The sequence below is a fragment of the Bactrocera latifrons genome, unplaced genomic scaffold (genome assembly GCF_001853355.1).
Source record: "Bactrocera latifrons isolate USDA-ARS-PBARC rearing strain unplaced genomic scaffold, ASM185335v1 scaffold_199, whole genome shotgun sequence".
Classification (NCBI taxonomy): domain Eukaryota; kingdom Metazoa; phylum Arthropoda; class Insecta; order Diptera; family Tephritidae; genus Bactrocera; species Bactrocera latifrons.
The window spans coordinates 106816-121122 of record NW_017535507.1 but is presented as its reverse complement, the minus strand read 5'-3'; the positions used below and the strand labels follow the sequence as shown (position 1 = coordinate 121122).

Genomic DNA, 14307 nt, shown 5'->3' with positions numbered 1-14307 from the left:
AAATTGAAACCCTTTTCGATTGTGTTCTAAAAAAAAAAATATTCAAAATAGAATTCGAAAAAATTGTCAGACTTTATGAAAATGAAAAAAATCGAAAATGTTTCGTTAATTTCGTAAATAAAAAAAAAACAACTTTCGAAACATATGTTACTTATATTAAAAAAATTAAAGTAATCGGGAAACCTTTTCATTTATTTTATAAAATAAAAAAAAGCTTTTGAAAGCCTTTAAAGAAATTAAAAAATTTAAAAAACCTTTTCGCTGATTGCATAAGAGTAAAAATATCGCACGTGAAAACATACATATATATTTATGAAACAAAACAACAGCTTGTTTACTGCCAAAATATCTCACCAGCCAAACCTATTTGTGCACATAACCCTACTTAAATCTTAAAGCCTCTATTTTCACAGTCTCTTGCTTGTTCTATTAACGCAACTAAATATTTGCATTAAAAGTAGATAAATTTCAAAAAAAATAAAAATAAAAAATCCCCACAAAGTAGTGTGCACTGAAATGAAATCAGACACAGTGTCAAATGTTGATTCAGTTTGTCGTGCAACGTGAACCCAAAAGATGGGTTCGTGGACGTTCTAGGGCGTCAAAAGTCAAGCAAGCAACCGATCACACATACACACATAAAGCATTTTTCTTAAAGATTAATTACTATTCTGCAAATAACAGTAGACGTTTCAGCACAACAATAACATATTTCATAAGCTTTGTTGTTGCCTGTCTGCGCGCAGGCTGGCAACGCTCGTCTAGAGAGCTTGACACAAGTGTTTGCTGCGACAGTTAGCCGCTGCAATGCGCGTGTTGTTTGATTGTTTGCCTACTATGGAGCGCTGAAGCGGGATTTACGTAGACTAGATACATGCATATATAGCTATGATATAAATACAAGTATGTATGTGTCTATTCATATATGCGTGTGTGTGCGTATTTGCGTTTGAAAAAGAAAATGTATGCAGGCGACCCTAGGTTCGCTACTGACTGTTTGCTCAGTTATTTTTGGTACAAAAATATGAAGCATCGCCGTTGTTAATGTTGTTGCACGCATGTTGCTGACAAACCAAGCATGTGTGTGTCAAACCATAATCCGTACTCTTCCATTTATTGATTGCTTATTAAACAAGTGTCGCCTTTGTGTTTTCACTTTGCCTTATTATTGACGATCGCGCGTCTTTGTTGCTGTAATCTGCGTATGTATGTGTGTGTGTGTGTGTGACTCGTAAATAATACACATGCATGTGCATGTGTCTATATATACATAGCTATATAACTGTTTGGCTAATTAGCCACAATTGTTGCGCAGCTTTGCTATGAGCTGACACTGCCAGCGCTCAAGCTGTTTTGCACGGGCGCGGCCGCAGTTAGGAAGCGCAAACGGAAGTTGGATTCGCCAGCCGAATGCCGCTTTGCATGGCAATGAGCTGGAGAAAACCCCTAACTGGGGTACGGCACTAGATTTTGTTGCCTTTGATTAGTTGAGGTGAGTCAAAGCTGAAGAAAGCGCTGACTCAGCGCCGATACATATATACAGTAAAATGTAAAGGCTGCACTCGAGTAATTTTCAGCTGCTGGTAAAATATTTTATAAAAATTCTAGCAAATATAAAGAAGTTGGAAAAAAGTGTGCCAGCCATAAGGTAGAGTTTCCAGTTGAGTGGCGTGCAAGGCATATTTTTTTCGAATTTGTTGCGCGCAGGCCACCCACTGATCACTGATCGCGCAAGCGATGTAACAAAAAATAAAAAAAGTTTTAAAAAAAAAAAAAAAAAAAAAAAACAAAAAAAATATATAAAAAAAGAAAAAAAAAACACTTATAAACTCACAAAAACACATTTTTTCTTAATGAAAATCCTTATAACCGTCATGACGCCGAAATGATCAATAAAAAACGCTTATTAAACGCCACACGACCATCTGCTGTGACTCGAAATTGCTGTTAACCTAAAATGCCTTGCTTGCATGACAAAAAGAGGGAGAGAGAATGAGCGTCAGCAATGAAGAAAGGTAAAAGCGTAAGCAAGAGCAAAAAGTGATAGTGAGCGTCGTTAAGAACGCATGTCAGCGCTAAGGACGAAGCCCTTCAAGCGTATCGGGTTGCAATAAAAGCCTTATGGACATAACAAAATTGTGAATGCAATGCCTACAAAAACAACAGGCAACGTATGTGTTTGTAATATATGATATACATATAAGTAGGTGATTCTAAAGTATAAAAAATATATATGTGTGATCACATAGTCATTGCAATTTGACACTTTGTAAGGCATTTAGGCGATCATACGTGCTAAACGTTACTGAACGGTCGTGCGCCGTGCCATATTGACAATTATGCTTAATCGTAGGTGAAATGATTATGAGTGCTTTAAGTAATCTTAAAGCAATTTAATGAGTAAACAGCTGTAAAGTATGTATGTACCTTATATATGTATAAGTAGGTGCATACTTAAGAAAATTACAGAAAATTGAACTCTGAATGAAGGAAATAATAGAAAAATTGAAATATTGATTGATCAGTTTGTACAGGATCTATAAGCTATAGTGGTCCGATCTAAATAATTTAAATCCAAATTGTAGCAATACTTTGAACAGTAATCTGTGCCAAAATTCGCGAAGATATCTTCTCGAATAAAAAAGTTATTGAATCAAGGAAAGTTTTTTGATCGTTTAGGTTGTATGACAGTCATATGCTATAGTAGTCCAATCTGAACAATTTGCTCGCAGATTATAGCAATGTTTTGAGTTATAATTTGTGCCAAAAGTTGTGAACATATCTCGTCAAATAAAAAAGTTTTCCACACAAGGACTAGATTTCGATTGTGCAGTTAATATGACAGCTATAAGCTATATTAGTCCGATCTGAACAATTTCTTCGAAGATTGTAATGCTTAAAATAATAATGTGCTCCGAATTTCGTGACGATTCTCGTCCAATGAAATACGTGTCTTACAATAACTGAATTTTGGTCGTTGCGTTCGTATGACAGCTATATGCTATAGTTGATGAGATCTAAATAATTTCTTCAGAAATTGCAGGGATGCTCTGAATAATAATTTGTGCCAAATTTCGTGATGATATCTTTACAAATGTAAAAGTTTTCCCTACAAGCACATGTTTTTGAACGTTTCGTTTCTATGGCAGCTTTATGTTATAGTTATCCGATGTCGACGATTCCGACAATTGGGCAGCTACTTGAGAAGTAAAGACGGTGTAAAACATTCAGAACGATATCTCTGAAGCTGAGGGACTTGTTCGCGTATATGTAGACACAAAGGCGGATATGGCCTCATGGATCGACTCAGCCTCATCATGCTGATCATTTATACATATATAAGTAAATTTTATAGAATCTCTGACGCTTTCTTTTGGCTGTTAAAAACTTCGTCGTAAACTTAATATATCTTATTCTGGGTATACAATTTGAGCCTTCTTCCACAAACACTCTCACTCCCTTTAGCTCTCAGCTCGTTTATAGTTCCCACACATTAAATGAGGTTAAAGTAATAATTATACTAAATAATGCAATCATTATGCTCTTATTGACAAAAACTAAGTTCAGCAATATATTTTTTAGTTTCCCGATATCACATGTTTACCAACTGAGCACAATTCATTTGAAATACAGCGACGTTACGCAAACAAACCGCAATTTCTTCGACCTGGCACCTGACATTATTGTAAACTGTGTCATCTAAATTTCTGATTGTGCCAATCAAAAGCTTTCCAATACCCACAAATTCATGCATATACGAAGGTATAGGAAACGTGTTTTGCTAACCCCCTTCCCAGCTGCGCCTCCAACCCTAAAATCGTTTCATTAAATGCTCAACACTGCGAAAGTCGAAACACTTACTAATCATAATTACTACAAATAAATAATTAAGACAGGAATTTACCACCGCAAACAACCAGGGGACAGTGGGTAAATAAAGTGCGCGATCAAACATTTGCCAAGCGCCGACATGAGCGGTGAAAGTGAGGGGTCAGCGCGTGTATTGTACGGACACGCAATGCAGACAAATTAAGTAAATTGAAAATTAACATAAAACTCAAGCACTGCAAGGATCATCATAAAACATCAACAAACCGAAGAAGGACGCGCGAATGACACAAATGAAATATATTGAAGAATTAGAGTAATAAAGCAAATAAATGACGGTAGTGGGTGCAAAGTGTTGGAAATTACGCAAAGTAATTGAATAAGCGTCGAAAACGTCGAAGAAGATTATTGCTGTTTTCATCGAACTGTGCTTTAATAGTGACAATACAACCCACCAAGCACAACGAGTGTGTGTGAGAAAAGTTAGCGGGTGTTTTTTTAGAGGTGTGCTTTTTAATGAGGTAATACGCTTTCGGAGTTGGTCTTTCTTGATCCCAATTTGGCTTGCCAGTTCATAATGTAGAGACTTAGTACGGAAGAACGTTTGTAAATGGTGCGAATTGGTTACCAAAGGTTCGTTCGATTCGCCCTTCCAATATTTGCTCGACATAATCACTCAACAGAGGCGGTAATACGTGCAATTATGGATCGGTTTCGCACCAAATTTACTTTAGTGTATAATGCAGCCTCAGACTTTATTGCCCATCCTCCAACGAAACTGTGTTTCGGGTCYTACAAAATCTAACTCGTTCAAGAATTGAAGCCGAAAGACAATCAAACGCGTCACACATTGGTGTATGCATTACGATCGCATTATTGCTGAAAAGATGTTGAAAAATTCTTGACAAGAATTCATGCCAGTTAGATTAAATTAGTAGGCAGATCACTTAGCAGTTCGAGTAGAACACAATCAGTCTTGAAATGGTTCAAGGCTCAAGGTAAAATGGCTCGAATTCCAGCCGCGGCTGTTAGATTGGCTTAGTGGACAGACTGGTACGGATGCCAGGCCAGAGTAGAATCGCTGGAACTTGAAAAGCTGATGAGCTAGCAAAGAAATCCACCCTAGAACCGATATCGGTAGAATGGAATCGAGTCGGTTCTATCGCATCCCCTTGGATTCTACTACTAGAAAGTTGGGCTCCGCGGAATCTTGGCCAAAGCTGGGCCACCATCGCTACAAGCGCTATTAAAAAAGCCAAAAGTAAGGCTAGACCCTGTAAGGTTGGGAGTCTTGCCAGACGCTCTATGGAAGAAAATGAGGTGGAAACAACTCAACACTTCATTCAAGACCTCAACATTTGGGAACGCATACTTTCAGACATCCCACCGAACTGGCGGGAAATTAAACGACTGTGGGAAGAACTACATATAGCAGTTCACGTGCGATTACATCTACAACAGCCATCTAGCCGGACCTACCTAACGTAACCTATGTATTAGGTTGTCAAAAAAGTCGTGCGGTATTTTTTGCGGTATTTTTATTGACGTTTCAATTGTTCATAAAATTTTTTTTGATAACTCTGCCCAGCTTTTGGGCGATGCTACGGCTGCTACTATGCCGGTCTCTTTCGACATTTCGATTCAGCGATTTTATTGAAATTTTCGACGACAGGACTTCCGGAACGTGGCGCATCTTCGACCACCTCTACACCAGAACGAAAACGTTGAAACCATCGTTGTGCGGTGGAAATGGAAACTGTATCGGGTCTATAAACTGTACAAATTTTATTGGCGGCATTAGATGCGTTTTTGCCTTTATCGTAGTAGTACTGTATAATATGCCGTTTTTTCTCTTTATTTTGCTCCATGTTTGCGACGCTATAACTCACGACTTAAAAGAAACGATAATCTATCAAATACGTGTTAGCGCGTGAAATAAGCTTTCCAAAAAGGTCAAAAATCATTTTTAGAACGTAATGAAGAAACCTTATTTTTCTAATAAAGCCAAATTCTGGGCAACTTGAAACCCACTTATCCAAAAGAAACACCCTTCATTTAATTACTTAATTTTCAGTGGTGGGGGAGTGGTTGTAGTTGCATTTGATTGAAACAATCAGTATGCCAGCGTGTAAGAAATGTCTGTCAAAAGTGCCTCTAGCACTTAAATTTCGGTAGCAAAATGCGCTTTGTTCCTTGTTGCCCCCTCCACAGCAGACAAAATCATTTTTGTACACGTTTAATTGTTTAATATCGTGACACAAATCGTGGCAAACACTACGCACACCAATGCATCTGTAATTGGTTCCTTTGTATGTACATATATATATATATTTGTATAATTGTGTCGGATGGAAAGGTGTAGTTTCCAGTCGCATTATTGGCATATTGAACAATAATAGAAGTGGACATGGCATATTACGAAATCGATGCCTTTTAGGCAAATTAAACGAGTATACAACGGCGATTGCAATAAATAGGCGCTATCTAGTAACCTCACATTGCATTGTGTGTTTGTGTGCAAGTCGATCAGGTGACCCAAGGGTTTGCGCACTTCAAGCGCGGGTACTTTAACTAAGTGTCGCTATGCGTGTTAATTGCGCAATATTTTTCAATATTTTTGGTGTTTCGCTTTTGTTTTTGCAACTATAATGAATAGCTTAATAAAAGCGTGTGGCATCCCAAGGGTTACTTGTTTGTCATGTAATATTGGAGGTCCTTCAGTTATATGATTTACTATTTTGTATGGCATTTCCGTGCTTAAATAAGTGGGTTAACTATTTCAACTTAAGAAAAATCACGCAATTACTTAATTAAATTCAGTGTAAGACTGACTATCCGAGGTACTTTTGTTGCTTGTCATTTTTGAGAAGACTTCAAAAACAATAACAATTTAGCAGTCAAACTCGACAACATAAAACTGAAGGGTGTTGCAAAAGTACCTGTATACTATACTTCGCTTAGATTTCGGCTAGTTCTCAGGCATTGCAATAGCCTATACTTCCTACTGAACGCGCCTATTCTTACTATAGTAGTTGGATTTTACGCACGCCTCGCGCAGCTGACCACATTAATCAACGTTCTTTCAACAAACTCGCGCACTTCCACACATACTGCCAATCAATTTCTCATTTTTCATTTCCTATTAACTAATTTTAAACACCTCGTTACCTTAAACCAAGATTTCTTGCCAAAAACTCCTTACCTGAAAGTTGCGCGTCCCCCGCTTCTCGCTCTCACCCTCACTGCTGCAACTGTAGGAGCGTTGATGAACATCTGCTGCGCTAATGATCGCGGTCGAGTCCGGATGCTGTTGCTGTTGTTGTGCAACATAATGTTGCAACTGTTGTTGCTGCTGCTGCTCATGCATTATAGCCGAATTATTTGGCGAGTAACGGCTCGCTTCCTCTGTCATATCCGCATCTTCTTCCGTTTTCATGTGCTCCATACCGTCATCCTGGCTATCGTAGCTACCACGTCTGTCCAGTCGACTGACATTCCGACTACGCATTGCCAACTCATTGTTATTGTTATTCTGCACAAAAACATCGGCGCGACTCTGCAGCTCTTTGAGATGCGCTTGCAGCATTTCGAAATTGTTGCCCGTCGCCAGGCCGGCCATGAAGGCGTTGCGATGCGCATAGATTTGCTGTTGTGCGACTTCCATCTCCAAATTGGCCGCCTTCAGTTCCTGTGCGCGTGCAGCCGCGGCCACGGCGGCCGCATTAAATTGTGTAGCCAGTGCGGCGGTGGAGGAGAGTGGCGATTGCAGTGCGCCATCACCGTTCAGGCGACGCGGATAGCTGGCACGGCGTTCATACTTAAATTTACGCACAATCGGATCGATGGCATATGCGCCGCTGTAATCCGCATTGGCGGCTGCGCAGTCGCGAGTTTCCGGTTGCTCGCACATACTCGCCGGCGACCAGATGATCGTGCCGTGCGAGCGCCGTTTCGTCGGTGAACGCGGCTCCACTTTGTTGAGCGTGGTTTGTTCGCTATTGGCGGTGACGTTGACTTTGAGATTGGCAGCGCGCAGTGGCGGCGGCGTGCTGACAATGTCGACGCTTACAGGCGTGCAAGCGTTTAGCTCAGATTCACCGCTGCTTTCGTCCTTTTGTGCGGTGTGTTGGTAGCGCGTCAACTGTTTCAGGCAAGTTGCTTGTTTCAGCGACAGATTTAGCGGCATATCCTCACTGTGGCTGGCGGCATCTGGCTGTTGCGGCAGCTGTGCGTTCTCCTGATCCTTTTCGGGTGTGAGCGAATAGTCGCGATTGTTTATGAACGATGTGGGTGAGTGGGGCGTGGTTGGTGTGGTGGGCGTGCCAAGCGCTGTTGTGGTGGAGGAGAGTAGAAATTGTGGCCATAATACGCTGGAGTAGAAGAGCGAATTGTAAGGAAAGGGAAGATCTGTGGGTGGTAGAAATGAAATAAAATTTGTTTAAGCAAATAATTATTTATTCGATTGGCGAATATAAAATATATAATATTAAAATTAAAATTAAAATAAAATTTTTAATTAAAGTAAAGAACATAACATAAGTAATTAAAAAAATAGAACTACAACTGTGGTTGTTGTTAATGAATTAGAATTTCGAATTAATTTTTTTCTTTTTCAAAATTGTTAAATTATTTAGAAATTTTGAAAAACTCAATCCAAATAACTGTTCATGGTTTTTATAATAATAATTTTGATTTTAAAAATATTAAAAAAGTCAGAGTTGCGCAAACTACCAAAATCTCAATTATAAACCAAATTTTGAATAATGAATAACTTAAAAGTTGGTAGTTAAAATTATATATGATCATGGTTCTGGTAATGAATAAGATTTTACTAATTTTACCATAAACAGTTCTCAAAAAACATATTTGAGAAAAACTTAAATTTTTTCCACAATTTTATTTTATGTAAAAAGGGGTTTCAAGCAAATTTCTCAAACTTTTTCCAAAAATTAAAAAAAAAACTCATTTTTATTATTTTTAAATATTTTGGATTATATAAAAAGGAGGTTTAAAAAAATTTCACAAAAAATTTCACAAAAAATTTCTAAAAAAATTTCCACAATTTTAGTTTAAATGAATGTTTTTTTAAACAAATTTGTTCAATGTAATTTTTTTATATGTATCTTTCTTCTTTTCCTCAATCTCAGTTCATATAAAAGAGTTTTTCAGACAAATTCCTCAAAAAATTAAAAAAAAAAATTCTCGAAACTTAAAAAATAAATTTAAAATTTAAGCAAAAAAATGCCCCCATTTTCATTTTTGTCCTTAATTTTAGTTTAGATAAATCCTTTTTTCAAGCAAATTTCTCAGCATAAATTTTTTTTGGCTTTAATTTTTCCTCCATTTTATTTTATATAAATAAAGGGGTTTCATCTTTCATCATGACTTACTATTTAATTTCTGCGCCGACGCGATAACGGAATTAAATGCCGATGCATTTTGCAGCCAGCTCTTCGTAGGGCCGAGATTCACATCCAGCGCCGAATTGGCAAAGGCGGCCAGCGAAGGCGATTGTGCTGGATTTTGTGAATGCGGCGTTAGCGGTGGCGACAGGTGATTCATGTTGTCTATATTTTTTAATAATTTTTTACGAAAACTTTGTGCGAAATCTCTAATTTATTTTTAAACGAAATCTGAAATTTATTTTTATGCGCTACTGATTGCTCAAACGTTTGTTTGCGCAGCTTTTGTGGTGTGTCGAAAATTCGCGTTAATTATTCAACACAATTTTAATGAAAATATTTCCGAGAACAAGAACAGTTATTTTTTGAAATTTATTTATTAATATTTTTTTAAATTATTATTTTTCAATTATAACTTTTTAATTATAACTTTTTTTAATTATATTTTTTTTTCAATTAAAATATTTGTTTAATTATACTTTTTTTATTATATTTTTTTTAATGATTTTTTTCTCGCTTAAATCACTTGTATGTATTTAGCTGTTGCAGCAGTCTTTGATTTCGCTGCTATTTTCACACGGCGCATCTGCACGAATTGCGACTTAACGGTTTAATTGAGCAAGCACTTTTACACAATACTATTTGACATGCACTTTGTACAAACTTTTGCCGTATTGTCATTTATTTATTATTCAGTTAACCACTTGAACACACGTCCGTGTTGCACGGTGCTTGGCACCTGACTGAATCTTCACTCGTTGGCTGCCTACGAGCAGACCCAGAGCCCAATCGCATAGCCCGTCACCGAATTGACTGAGACTGTTTTCAAGTTGGCTGAGAGTTGCATTGGTATTGGTAAGAGCGCTTGTTAGCTGGTTGGCTCTTTGACGGCGTTTGTACGCCAGTTGGTGGCTGTGGTGCTTGTTGTTGCTTGTGTATATCAGACATACACACACATCAGTCAGCGACGGTGGTGGTTGCTGGCTAACACTGTAGGGATGGCCGTAAAGTTATTTGCTAACCTGTGTACTTGCGCGCATGTGTATTTGTGTGTCTGCGTAAGTGTAGTGGTGTGGAGCATAAAATGCGCTGCGCTCTTAGTGGTGACTTGATGGCGTTGAAGTGGTTGATTTTCAAGCTTAAAAAATCCTACTAAAGCAAATTGCAGCACACGACAAAGCAACAACAAAAACAAACATGCTGTTAATGTTACAGAAATATATATATTTATACATACATATGTGCCTAATATGAGGTCACCTATAAAGCCGCACATTGAATCAAAACGGCACGCAGCGGCACATTTCACCTATAAGGGCTGCGCAACCGTAATTTGTACTCGTACGTCCATGTAAATGTTGTTGTTGGAAACGCCGTCTGTTATCTGCTGGCGTCGGCGCAGTTAACGTTTTCACCTTTTCATCTCATTTGCGCTCTAATTTGGCTTGGAGCTGCCTTATTGCGCTGTTTGTTGTTGCCTTACAGTCCTGTCCTGCCGCAAGGGTCACAGCACGCACAGTTATCTGACGTTGTTCTTGTTGCGCTGACATGTAAACATTGTTGTTGTTATTGCTGATTTTATAGCCAGCACGCGCTTACCACTACTAATTGGTGTATGCTCGCGGATTGGCGGCGCATTGCCTGCGCTGCCGTTGCAGTGAGTTGCCACTACATGTACCGTTTTCTTTGTTGTTGCTGCAACAATTCTTGGGTTTTTTATTTGCGCTGCTGCAACAACTGTTTCTGACGGCTGTTGCGCGCCTTCGTAGATGTAAACGTTCGTTTGTCGCTTTTAAAAAGGCAGCAAGCGTGTGTACTCACCCTCTGTGCCGCCATTATGGTGGCATCGTTGTACGCTTGGGTGTAGATTTCCGCGAATTTCCTCGTAAGAAGTGTGCGGTTGTGTTTGCTGCGACTCCTTTGCATTTGTTGCTGACTAAGCCAAACAATTTGTAGTTGATCCAGCTCATGGGATCATTCGTTTCCTGTAATGACTAGAAGTCAAATTTGATTTTTTTTATTGATTATTTGGAAAATTTGATATTTTAGAGATACATATGTATGTAACGGGTTTTTTAATGATATTATGTATGGAAGTTTTTCTTTTGCTTCTTGGCATAGACCATAGTCTTAACTTAGCCGGAAAATAGCACGATCGCGGCGGCCCATTGACTGGGTTATTCCGTGAGGTAATGCATATTTTGCATATTGATGAAGCCATTTAGTCAGAAATGAGCCTAATCGCTGAATATGATTTTTCGATGAAAATTTCGTATCATTTTCTAATTGTTGCTCAGCCCGATTTACGAACATATTATATGACGATTCCGGTGATCAATCGGCTGCAGTTCTTGCGTAAATTTCATCTTGTAAGGTTGTACACCGAAAAAAGCCTATACTGATTTACCTGTGTTGTATTGCCCCGAAATTTGAAAAAATCGAAGAAAAAACACAAACACTGAAAGTCTACTTCACATATACATATATAGACTAATGGACGTACACGCGGAAACGGCTAAATCGGCTAAGCTTGATCGCTGATCAGTTATCCATATATTTCATACGGTCTTCCTTAATTTAAGATACTAATGTGTGTATTGGTTCCTATAATTCCCAAAGAACTGCTCGATTATAACGAATATTACCGAGCGAGCATCATACAAGTATAACGCCCGGTTTTTCTTCAGGTAAGTCGCTAAAACCGATATCAAAGAAACGATCGCCAAGATAAAGTACAAGAACCCAAGAAAAACACGAATGCTTTTTACTCACAAGATACCGAAAGGACTGCAGGGCAGTTGTTGGCCAAATGACAGGTCACAACTTATAGGCATTATTGGGAGTCGGATGGGCATTAGTAACTACGATATATACAGAAAATGCTGGGAAGTAAACATGAGAGAGCCGCTGTAATACATCCTATGGTTTTGTTCAGCCTTTTCGGAACTCGTTTTAGATATCTAGGACTTTCGTAGTTCAATTGGCTAGTTGAAGTATCAAAATTAGTCAACAAGTTGCTCTTAAAGTTCGAAAAAAACGGCGACGACCTGGATATAATATATACTTAAGTTTAAACCGATAGACGGGCCTTACTAAGGACTAAGAGGTCCATTAATGGCGTGACAGCGGGCCAGTATAAATTTTTCCTCGCTAATTAATAATTATTTGTAGAGGATTACCAAGTGTACACGTTAAGCTCCCTTACAGATGTCCTTAGCAAAGTTCATTTGCTGCAATCGTAGACGTTCTTATTTTGTACAATAGACAATTGTGCGGTAAAGTTTAACAATTTTGTCGAAATCAAGTTGTATGGAAACATCCTGCCATTTTCGCCTCCATTCTCCAGTCTTTGCAATTCCGAGGTTGAATGATCGGGCTGCCTTACCATAGGTGAAAATGAGGAGGCAAGGTCAGGAAACTGATATTTGCCGTTTCAATAAATTTGTGATAGGCTCAAAGCCTTGTGAAAGCTGCGTGAGTTGTATGGAAACATTCAACGAAAGCCTCGTGAAAGCTATCAAAGTTGTTTAGAAACATCCAGTTATTTCCGCCTTCATTCTCCAGACTTGGCAAAACCGAGGTGGAATCATCTGGCAGGCTTACCTTGGGTGAAAATAAGTAGACAAGACCGTAACTGGAATTAGCCGTCTCAATAAATATGTGAGAGGCTCGAATGTCTGTGAGTGTCTTATGATCTCTTTTATAGGAGTTTTAGTTACCACAAGGGGCTGGTGTCTAAAGCTATTTAAGAGAGGCTGCTGAAAGAAATGATCTGATAATTTTAACTAGTTTTTTAAGATTTTATCGGACGGTTTTTTGTTTTTATTTTGAAGAGCAGCACTGCGCTTTGCTATTATTTCTCACTTTGTCATTCCAATTGAGTCCATTAAACTTTACACAAATTGAAAATAAATTATTCTAATGAGCGCCAATGTAAAGAGGCGCAGAACGGAAGACACCTGCTCCACCTGTTTCATTCGAACAGTCAGCGATAAAACTAACGCAGTTATAGGTAAACGTACAATTAAAGGGAAAATTCTAATGATCTTGCATATAGTAGACAAAAATTATGCTGGTAGCGCGCATTTGAATAACTTGTAACGTATTTTTGGTAGTAAGACGGCGCTGAAGTGGTAAAAGCTGAAATAGTCCACGTTGAGGAAAGGATATGTGGCACTTCCGTGACATTTTCGCGCCAATTTTTCACGAACATGTGGCAGAATGTTAATTTCTATGAATGTGTTGTGAAGGAAGTGAGTCTTAGCACGGCGGCTGTAAGTAGTTTTCTTATAGCCGTATAGACATACGGGTCTCAATGGCTAAAGAAAAGGCGAACTACTTGCAGAGGGCAGCGTTTGACTATGTGAAATAAAAGATAGGCGGGTGCCAGGCACGCTTCCTTGGCACACTTTCCCTATTGCTACTTGGCATTTTCCCTGTCATACATGCCGCACATGCATGAGCACCGATGAATATGTATAGGTGTGTGTTGGCACCCTTTGTAGGAAGATGTTGCGCTAGAGCGATTTTTGTTTTATCACTCGGCTATGTGAAGTGTGCCTGCAATTACAATTTTATATTGCCTTATCGGGGCAACTGGTTGGTGGAAAAAGCGCGCCTTCAGTTACACATGAGGGGTCATAGGCATGCATACAAAGACACACACACATATGTGTGCATATTTGTAGTATAACGAGAGGGCATTTACACTGACACAATGATGAGGGTGTTTGCGGTAAAAACGCCAAAATAGCAATGTGACTGACGAATGTCAGCCAGTTTACGTTAGGGGTTAGGGACGCGCACTCCGCTAGCTAGCGCGTGCGACAGGCAGCTTGAGGTCGCTGGCGATAAGCTACCATCGTAATTTTTGTAACGGACTCACCGTATGCTGCTGCCAAAATAGGTATTCAACAATGTTGTTGCTGTGTAGCTAAAAAGTCAAGCCAACAGCGCAGAGAGCGAGCAATGAATAAAGGAAAAATAATCAAAAAAATATATACATAGGTAAGAATTGAAATTTTAAGCACTTTATCTACTAATTAATTTGCTACGAAATTTTGCTTTGAAATTTTGT

At 38.7% G+C, this 14307-nt stretch overlaps 1 protein-coding gene across 1 annotated transcript in view; it reads right to left on the bottom strand.

The window, feature by feature from the left end:
- The window catches only part of LOC108967759 (zinc finger protein sens), a 13606-nt gene extending 4030 nt beyond the window's left edge, over positions 1 to 9576 (bottom strand). Inside the window, exons 1-2 of the mRNA XM_018931372.1 lie at positions 9219 to 9576; positions 7031 to 8235 (exon numbers count right to left, since the gene is read on the bottom strand). Of these exons, the coding sequence (XP_018786917.1) occupies positions 7031 to 8235; positions 9219 to 9390 (1377 nt within the window). The 5' untranslated portion in view covers positions 9391 to 9576. The remainder of the gene's footprint in view (positions 1 to 7030; positions 8236 to 9218) is intronic.
- Between the last annotated feature and the right edge of the window lie 4731 nt (positions 9577 to 14307).